The 10847-nt window shown below is 32.4% G+C and overlaps 1 protein-coding gene across 1 annotated transcript in view; it reads right to left on the bottom strand.

Moving 5' to 3' along the window:
• Nucleotides 1–265: 265 nt before the first annotated feature.
• ACAP2 (ArfGAP with coiled-coil, ankyrin repeat and PH domains 2) overlaps nt 266–10847 on the bottom strand; it is a 91431-nt gene continuing 80849 nt past the window's right edge. Inside the window, exons 23-25 of the mRNA XM_015562384.1 lie at nt 8928–9038; nt 6533–6594; nt 266–960 (exon numbers count right to left, since the gene is read on the bottom strand). Coding sequence (XP_015417870.1) covers nt 860–960; nt 6533–6594; nt 8928–9038 — 274 coding nt within the window. The 3' untranslated portion in view covers nt 266–859. The remainder of the gene's footprint in view (nt 961–6532; nt 6595–8927; nt 9039–10847) is intronic.

Genomic DNA, 10847 nt, shown 5'->3' on the forward strand with positions numbered 1-10847 from the left:
CTCTATAAATCAGCTTTTCCTTTGAAAGTTACAATATGATGAAAGCATAATTTTGCAACATTCAAGTAACCTTTGAAACAGTTTTATTACATCAATAAGTTTGTCCAGGTTTTAGGAAATCAACCCAACAATGAAGAACTACCATTTCTATAACTGAGAATCTTTTGGTGATTAAAAAAACTTGTTAAGGGCTTCATTTTGCTGAAAATGGAATAAAACTGAAAGACTGAGTTATATCTACCTGTACAAACACTATATATATATGAAAGTACTGGATAATAACCAGATATCTAAAGAATATAACTGCATTTATGAGCCAATGGGGGAAACATACTCTCCAGCTAATAATTAAATTACATATGTGTGTATAACAGCTAGGCTATCAAAGCAAAATAAAACCACTTCTGAACCACTAATGTTATCTGGGAAACTAGAGAAAAGACATATTCTTGAGACAGGCAGGACCAGTCAGCTCCCACTTGATGCAAATATGTGACACTGCGTACGACGCACACAAGAAAAATCAACCCTACCATCCACTAGCAAAAAAGGAGATTTTTGTCTAAACTCTTAGAACATAGTAACCTAAAGATGGCCTAAGTCTAGATTCAATTTTTATCTATAAAAATAGCCCTTTAAACAGCCTCTCTTCCTTTTTGTGGGTCCTGAAATAGACTCCACTTCCAACTACTAAAGCCCTATGTTTTACCAATGAATGGGTACCTTTTTTTCCAAACTACTCAATATCTACTAAAATTAAATAGAATTAAAGTAGTAAAAATGTGTGAGTTTTCAAATCTATACATTAGGAAGTCACCAGATTTAGTATTCTCCCCTTCTTAAAAAAAAAAAAAAAAAATCAGAATTTCTGTGAATCTTGCTGGAAACGATTTAGTTTTTCTGGATTATTGGATGCCATCTGAGAAAAATCACGAAAAATGTCCTGATAAGTTTCATCACCTGCATGAAAGTAAAATAAGGACACTTTTAAAATGCATACAATAAAAATATTAATAAACAATATTCATTTTTATATTTAGTAACTACTTTATAATTCATTCTATTAAAATTTTGTTTAGCTGAGCACTTTTAAAAGAAAAAAGATGAACTAAATATAAATGCTGGAAAAGTATAGTGAAAGAAGAAAGAAAACTATACCTGAAAAAAGCACCTCAAATGCAGCCATAGAGGAAAGTTCAGAGTTAGAAAAGAGCAAAGATGCAAGTATTTTAAAGCCATGTGCAGAAATACATTTATTCATACATGGGAAATAAAAGTCAGTATAAGTGAGGTATAGTAAACAAGGCATTCTTTAAATAAGTATTTCCCTTGATCAAGACCAAAAGGAAAGACCAAAAACAAACACTAACTGTTTCTGATGGATGCAAGTTATTAACTAGACAAAGCTGATAATCAGGTGAGGGGGGAAGCCTACTTTAGTATTACCTTTTAAAAGGCATTTTAATTTAACTAGCATGTGAAAAAGAAATTCTTTAACTTTAATGCTTAACTAAAACTAACACACCTAACCCCCTGCTTACTAAGCTTATAAAATGATAAAGCCTAGAAAATGACTATAAAATCATAATTTTCATATGTAGTCAGAAGTTTTTTATTTACTGCAGGTCATATGAGAAAGAATACTATGACAACAATGGGAATCCCCAAAACATGTTGAATTAGAATAATAGACATATGTATATACATACAAATATGCTTGTAGGGAAGAAGATTATACATACTGATACTATAGCTGATTGAATACTATATTTCTTGCCATGAGAAATTAAACATATACACACATACAGATTACTCCTCAAATAAAGGATTTGTATAAAATAAAATCTTATTTTCAAGATGAGTAATCCATTAGCAATGCTTCCTATTAAACATCAGCTTTATACAGAAGCTTGGCATAGTTCTGTTTTCAAGATTTAGATTGTCAAACACTATTTTACATGACTGTTGTTGCAACATGGTTTTATAATTATTTCCTAGAATATACCTTGCATCCATCTTATTACAAACTCATTTGCTACAGTTGTTGTTAATAGTGCAGTAAGTTTTGTTAGCTTTTGAAGAGATTTTTTGAGGCAATAGATGTCATACCAAAAGCTAGAGAATTAGAAAAAGTCTGGGAAGGGGACGAAGATCTACCTAGTAAAAAGGTCTAATAACATAACCCAAAATTTTCAATAAAAAGTTTTTAATACTTTCAATATTTTTTTCACTTTTAATATTTAATCTATGTAAAAAGCAAGTTATTAAAATCTCTATATAGTTTTCATTTAACCCTGGAAATTTCTCATGACCTGAATCAATCAATCTACTTTAAAAAGAAAAAAGTAAGGAGAGAATCTTAATAGGGTTGGCTAAGAGTAACATTCTTAACTCATTGTCATTAAAACAATGAAAACAAAGGTTGAAATGCTGGAACAATGGGTAAGACAATCCAATTATACCCATGATTTCTTAAAAGTTACTCCCACATTAAAAGACAAACTACAATCTATTCCCATTTTTAGCCATTCTAAAAGATATAAAATAATACAAGAAGAGACCAACATTAAATATCAATTAAGAAACCATACAAAATATTTAACATTTTTTCTTATTCTTAGATGTTGAATTAAAATATTTAAAATATTTATTGTAAACATTATAAATATTTTTAAAATACTATTTAAACTGGAGAGTCTGGAATTTTACTTTCCAAAAAAGTGTAAAGTGCAGATTATAATATAAAAATACCACACTGATTTTACCATTCAACACCAGAAGTAACTTAAAAGGCACACATTATACATTCAAGAAGAAATAGGAAGAAGGATCTAGCAGAGACACCAATGCCAAATAGTTTACAGATAGCACCAGATGAGCATTCTTAGTATTATAACAGTACAATGGCGATATATGGCTTCTACTATTAGCAATGCATATTTTGTACAGCAAGCTGTGGAATTTTTTCTTTTTGTGGTTTTCCAGTTTTCGTTTTAAAATTATCTAGTACCTATTACACAAGTACATTTTAGTAGAACCATTGTACCATGCAAAACAAATTATAACCTCTTTTATTCACTCAATTAAATGCTTCTTTGAGGGAAAAATTGTTGGTGCTACACACTAATCATCTGTTTCACTTACAGAATACATTTTAAAAGAGTTACTACAATACGGAAGGAAGTCTCACCTTCACACACACACAAAACTTTTATTAACATTCAGTTTCTAATCAAACACTAAATAATGGACTATCAATATACCTTTCTTAGGCTTCAAAATGTATGGTCAGAAAACAAACGCTACAATAATGATAATGACTAAGTTATTTAATATAATTAACACAAATCGACTTCAATGTGATCCTTTAAAATTTAAATATAATTTGAATCATTTAGAATTTCTCCCAAGGCACCTATAACTTGTCTACACTAGAATATATAAGCAATAAGCCAGAATATGATGCCCTGGCAAGTTTACAGAAGTACATTTAACAGTTTATTATTAATGGTAAACAACTAGTCACCCAATATTTTTAATGCTAAGTTATATCCTTTAAATTACTTAATCGCATTGTACTAGTATTTCTCTTCAGAAAGTTAACTGTCTATGTGCCCGGACAGCTCTGACTTTTTAAAATGTGGACTGCTGTTTCCACTGGTAGTTTAAAATGGTTTTTTGATTTTTGGTATTCAGAATAGCCACTGCAATAGCAGTTATAATGATCCAAGATTTTGTTGATTTTGCTCTTGAGCAAAGAGATGGCAGCATGTGAAACCCCACACCCAACTAGTCTTGCCCCTTCTGGGTTAATTACAGCCTTTTATAACTGATTAGATCAGACATAAGCCTTTGTCAGTAACATACTCACATAACCAGTAGTGGTTAACTAAAGCAGTGATTTTCAACCGACTAAGAAACTGCCAACAATCAAGAGGAATCCTAGGACAGAAATTGGACTGTGGGAACCACCACACTGGTTTCCAACAATTCAGAGCAGGGCATGATATCTCACTCACCCAGCCCCACCCCAATTCTCCTAAGAGCTGCAGTAACTGATAAACAGGGTTGGATAAATCTTCCCTTCAGGAAACATGTGCTCTTAAACCTTGCAAAAAATCAGGAGTCTGAGGTCAGGGTTGTGGATAGAAAATTCAGAAGTGGAGTCTCCTAGAAATAAGTCCATGATTCCCAGAGGTAATATCTGAATCTTTTAAATGGTAGGGCTCTTCATTATCAAAAGACTGAAACTAACTGCATTTTAAAATTATCCAGAATTGTGAGATTTTCTTTCTTATGGTAGGCAGCAAAAAAAAAAAAAGTATCTAGACAAAATAACCAATCAAAATATATGAGAAAAATTTACAGTGATAGGCGAAGGAGAAAAAAAGACCTGTTACCTAAGCAAACATATTTGCTCTCCAAAGACTCATAGGGAGAAGGAAAGTAGTCAGAGAGCAATTGCTGTGCCATTTCACCATGTCACCTGTATAAGTATAAAATTGTTCTGCTTTAAATATCAGACTCTCTAAATAAATCTAATTAGAAAAATCTAATTAGCAAGATGATCCTCAAATAGATCAAAATTTCATTTTATTCTGCATTTCCAGAATTCTGATCTATTTTTAATCTCTAAACTGAAATTTGAGAGTGGTATAAAAGTTTGTTTTTTTAAAAAGTTTTTTTTCCAAATTTTCATTCAAATAAATAGCAAAAATCTATTTTTCTTTGGATGAATGGAAGGTATATACTCAAACTTATACATAAAACAACAGTGAAAGAGACATATGAATGCTCCTAAATGGTGGCGGAAGCCCAAGCAATTCAAGTGAAACTAGAAGTTGCAAGAGCATAGAGAGGCCCTGTCCTTTCCAGCTTCCCAACTCCAGAGAAAAGTCAACCACTGACCTTCTGACTAACCAGTTGGGTGTAACTTCATCAGCAAACACCTTAAGGAAAGAGCAGCTGACCAAACGTTTAAGTTTAAAATTTCAGGAAAAAAAAAATTTAACTTAAAATCTTGAAGATCACTCTTATCTCACAAATATCGGTCATAGCCTTTGAATAATATTGTTTATTTTAAAGTGCTTAAACACAAAGGCCTCAAAGAAATGGCCTAGTAATACCATCACTTAAGTATACGTTACAAAATAATAACATTTAAAATCTCACATTCAAGTTTAAAACAAATGGGTGAAATTCAGAATTAACACTGAGATTTCACCCTTAATCAGCCTTCTGACACCTTGGTATATCATGAATCAGTAGTATTGTTTGATCCATAGGATTAAAGTGGGACACCCTAGATTAGAAGTATCTAGATGTTCTCTATTCTCAAAGTTCTTACTTGTTCCCTGTTAAATTAAACCAAAATTAAGTAGTAAATACAGTCCTCTGAGAAAAGAATGGCCCCATATATCTATTAATTATATATTAATCTGATTAAAATAAAAGTAAATGGCTGAAGCTAGAACAAAGTACAGAAATTTCAAAATATATTTAAACAAGAATAGATATTATCAAGCTTTTAAATAATATATTAATATTCATTAAAAATTAAATATACCAAACAATTTCAATTATTTTAGTCATTAATTCTAAGTTTCTTACTAATATGTATATGAATTTAAAAGATATATTAATAATTCATATACTCAACTTCATAAAATTGCAGATCTAATTATTTGATATTTCATCAAAGAGAGGAATCTGACCACAACATTTCTTCCTTTTCTTAACATCTTGATTCAAGGGTGAAAACGACTCAAAATGACACTTGAGCTGATACTGAATTAGATTTCTCTAATTATGAATAAGTCTACTTTGCCATCAGGTTCTCAAAATATTGTTCAAAAAACTTCCATTTATCTAACAGATATTGTACATTATAAGATAAAATGAGACCTTTCCTCTATACCTTTTAAACTAGCTCCATTCCCATTATGTAGTTCTTAACCTACTGGTAAATTTTATTTTAAACCTTCAACTCATGTTTATATCAAAGTATAAAACTCCTAAATTCATTTTCTAGGTATTTTCCATTCTGACTTATTATTTGCCAAGCATATGGTGATTTGTTTTTTTCCCTGAACACAATTTATAGAAATTCCCTGAATTAACAAAAAGAAAGCCATTTTGTTATATTCAGTTGACAGAGAATTTCAAAAAGAAAATGACTATTGTGCTGCTGTAAGTGTATAAAGATACATTATCATTCCATTTACCTCACTGGAATGTATATGGAAGACATCTGTACAGCAGAGAAAGAAGTCAGCAGCCAGAGTTCAATACAGCAAGTAAATGTGTACTCTAATAGGAATAGTTATGGATATTTAAAGGCCCAGGAGTTGACCACTCCCAAGAATTCAACAGGTACAGTACATACTTAACAACTCACAATTTACAAGTTATAAAACTCTATAATATTAAGCTAGTTTGCTAAAGAACTATCAGTCCTCCAATTGTAAACTTATAAATTCTTGAATGCATTTCTTATACTGCATTTCGGTATGGTTATTAGTAGAATATTGACCTGGCTGTCCATAAAGTCCTTCTGACTCCCGCATCTCTTCATTCATTCTTGCTAAACGTAACCTAAAATTAAATAAAAGCATTTTTAGATGAAGTTATACAAGATAAATATTCATAAAGTAATGAATTGTATAAGCAGATAAAATGTGTACTAATGTAATTTTTTTTCTATCAATATTTGCCACTGAAATAAATGGGCTTTTATTCTATCAGACCCAGCCAGCAATCCAGATACAAAAATAGTTGTTTTTCACTTTATACAATTCTCATGAGAGAAGACAATGAAGGCGCATTTCAGCTCTGTTAAAGCAGGATTCTTGCAGCACCTTCAGCAACTTGCTTCCTCCAGATTCCAGAGAATTCCTGGCTTCTATAGCAACCTATCAAACTTTAACTGCCAACTGCTGAAATTAATGCTATAGTATGGAAGCAATAGCCTAACATAAATTCACTCTGGTTCACTCTGAGGTGAGTAGTTCCAGTCATATAAACAGTGTCTGTTATTTCTAAATACTGGAAATATATTTTGATATACAAACATTATAATAATGACCACAGGTGACCAAGATTTTCCCAAGGTTACCGTATTGGCATGCATTCTTTTTGGGGATTATTCATCCTGGCAGCAGGAAGACATGGAGCATTGGATTAAGAAGACAAGAATTTCTTCCCATTTTCTTACTAACGTGAAACATTATAAAACATGCAAATGGCCCTAACCAGTTTGGCTCAGTGGATAGAGCATCGGCCTGCAGACTGAAAGGTCCCAGGTTAGATTCTGGTCAAGGGCATGTCCTTAGTTGCGGGCACATCCCCAGTGGGAGGTGTGTAGGAGGCAGCTGATCGATGTTTCTCTCTCATCGATGTTTCTAACTCTCTATCCCTCTCCCTTCCTCTCTGTAAAAAATCAATATATTAAAAAAAAAACAACATGCAAATGTTGCCTTTGGTACCCTTCTCCTACTTTATATTACTCTTCTGTTCTTCAAGCCACCATATACTCATTGCCTTCCCAGACTTCTAACACTCTCTTCTAACATGCTCTCTCTGGCAACTACTGCAGCATCTAAAATGGGCTCTTCCTATCTTCAGAGTACCATGAATCCTTCCATTTCTATTTTCAACCACGGTGTCAATTAATAATAGCAATATAATTTTCCTTTTAGTATTTGGACTTTTCAAAGAGGACATCTATTTTCAAAAATTTTTAAGTGAAACTAAAGTCCTTACACAAAGTAGTATGAGAAAATTTAGTTAACTTGGAAACAGCTATGTTTGGGAAGAGGGGCCTTTACTATAAGAATTGCCTGGGAACCCTGCAAAACCAAGATTTCTCTATACCATTTGTCTTTTCTTTAATAACTTACCTTTCTCTAATTGTAAATCTACAATGATTTAAATTCCCCTACAATAGCCTCCACAGTAAAATAACTCCTCCAGTGTGGAAAGGAAGTTGAGTACAGAGAAAATATGCTTTGTTTTTTTAATTTTTTTATTCAGCAGTGACATATGACAAGCCAAGAATTCTCAGTGGGAGCTCAAGAGTTCAAGGCAGTCGTGGGATTTTCTCTTCCTAAGTGACTGAGATTTAGTCATGTGAATGGAACTGTCTATACTTATATAACAGAGGATCAACCATTGAATGAAAAAGTGACTTCATACAACATATGCTTGAGATTTCCTACATAATAATGACATGTAAGTGAAAACACATTTCTTGATTCCAAGTGTAACAATTAACTTTTATCTAATATGAAAATCAAATTAAGACCTCAAAAATCATTCCTTAACAGATATTAAATTGTATTCAAACATTCAAAAACAAGTACTTTTATCTTAAAATAGAGTATTCTTTTAAAAATAAGTACAAACAAATCCTTAAGTATCACTGCCTAAAAGCAATGCAAGTGCAAAAGTTACTAACACCAATGTAGATGTCCCCCCTATATAATCCTGATTCTCAAGGTAGCAGAATAATTGCCTGTTACTATACCAATCCAATCCCCATCCCAAAATATACTAAGAGTTAAAGAATCCATTTTAGAGAAATCACTGGTTTTCTGTTTCTATTGGTCATGAAGGATAACAGAGGTGGCTAAGAACATGGGTTTTAAGGCCAGAATTCTTGGTTTCAAATTCCAGCACTACCACTTACTAGTTTTTCAAATTATCTGTGGCCTGATTTCCTTATAAAATGAGGTTAATAATAATAACATCTTCCTCACAGGGTTGTGAAAACCAAGATCATGTAGTAAAGTGCTTAATACATTTATTGTACTTAGAGAAGTATATGGTATATAGTAAATAACTGGCCAAGTTTAAAGTTCATACCTACAAAGGAAACTCCACCCAAGTCCTATAGTGTATGGGAAATAATGAAGTAAAAACACACTTACAAGGTCACTATATCAGCATTGGCTGCTTCCACAGCTATAGTTAACGGGTCTTTCCCTTCTTCATCAGTGGCATGTTGATTGGCACCTCGTTTTAGGAATAAACATACCTGCCTTTTTAAGCAAATAGCATTTTTGAGATAAAGTCAATAAGAAAGAAATTAGTATTTACCTTAAAAAATAAAAAGCACTACCTAACTTAAAGAAATAATATTTTGATTAGTAAATTCTTATTCATTCTACAAATGACCTCTAACACTCTTTTTGAACACTGACTCTAAGAATAAAAATTTACCATAATCAGCATTTTACAAGTCTATTTAACCTGGTACTATATAGTACAGTAGGATTGTAAATTATGGTCCCTACCCTCAAAGAATATCATAAAAAGATGTACACAGATACATAGAAAGTTAAAACAAAACTCAATCAATTTGGGAAAGAAGGAAGCCAAGGTAATGTTAACATCTTCTATAAAAATAAAAGCGTAATATGCTAATTAGACCAGACGTCCTTCTGGACAACCTTCTGGACAAAGCTGGGGCTTCGAGGGAAACCTGGGTCCCAGGTGCCAGAGGGAAGCCGGTGCCGGCAGCCGGGGGAAGGAAGTCCTACTCTTGCACAAATTTCGTGCATCGGGCCTCTGGTCATAATATAATACAATAGCAGAGTGGGAAGTAATCCTCCCACTATACTTCACAAATATTGTAACTTGAAGAAATTGATAAAAATGAAAAAAATATGAAATGAATAAATGGAGTCCATGACGTAAAATGGGAAGAAGTATGATTGTTTAAGAAGAAATACAAAGAATGAGTTAAATGCTATCGTTTCTAAGTATAGAAAAGTTTTTATGATGAAGTTATTGAACTGAATCTCTTTACTGACAGAGGGAACATAAACAAATAATAGAAGATACTATAAATAAAAAAATAAAAGAACAGTTTGCTTGTCAAGGTAATAAGAATTGGATAGGCCCGGCCAGTGTGGCTCAGAATGATTTAATGTCAACTCATGGTTCGATTCCCAGTCGAGGTACATACCCATCCCCAGTGGGGGGTGTGCAGTAGGTATTGGATCGATAATTCTATCTCAGCATTGATATTTCTATCTCTCTCCCCCTTTCCTTTCCTCTTTGAAAATCAGTAAAAACATTTTTTTAAAAAGAATTGGTTATCTTTGAAATGATTAAAGAACGATCACCCATTCACAAACTTTTCAAATAAGGCTAACAATCTGACTTCATTTGTGCACTCTAATAGAAAATATGTTTTCATGGCATGACTGTTTTGTGAGTCTAAATATTGCTCCAGAAGTTGCAATATCAATAGCACAGACTAAAAATTTACCTTAAAATTTGACTTTGGATACCCTGTGGGAAAACTAAAATGCCCAAAGTTACAAACTTCCCCCAAAATGTGTTTGTTATGTACATAATATATGTCTACGTGCTTAAATACACACAGACTTAAAGTTGTCTGACAAAAATCACCATCATTTTACTATTTTAAATACTGAAAGTAATCGATATAAATGACAAATGAATTTCAAAGTAAGTTTTGGAATTTTCTTATCTGAAAAGTGACAGATTTTTTTTTATTGAGACTTTTTAAATTTCAAATTCCATCATGACAATTTAAGTTACAGGAAAGTGTAATTTTACAAACTCTACCTAATGGCCTTAACCTGAGAAAAAGTTTGTGATCTAGCAAAACACATTACTTTCATTACCAGAATTCTATTCCATTAAGAAAAAAAAATTTTGATAGCCCTGGCCCAGTAGCTCAGTTTGTTAGAGCATTGTCCCGATAATCCAAGGTTGCAGGTTCGATCCCTAGTCAGGGCACATACAACAACCAACCAATGAATGTATAAATAAGTGGAACAATAAATAAATCTCAATATCTCTCTCACTCTCTTTCC

This window comes from Myotis davidii, unplaced genomic scaffold (assembly GCF_000327345.1).
Source record: "Myotis davidii unplaced genomic scaffold, ASM32734v1 scaffold571, whole genome shotgun sequence".
NCBI lineage: Eukaryota > Metazoa > Chordata > Mammalia > Chiroptera > Vespertilionidae > Myotis > Myotis davidii.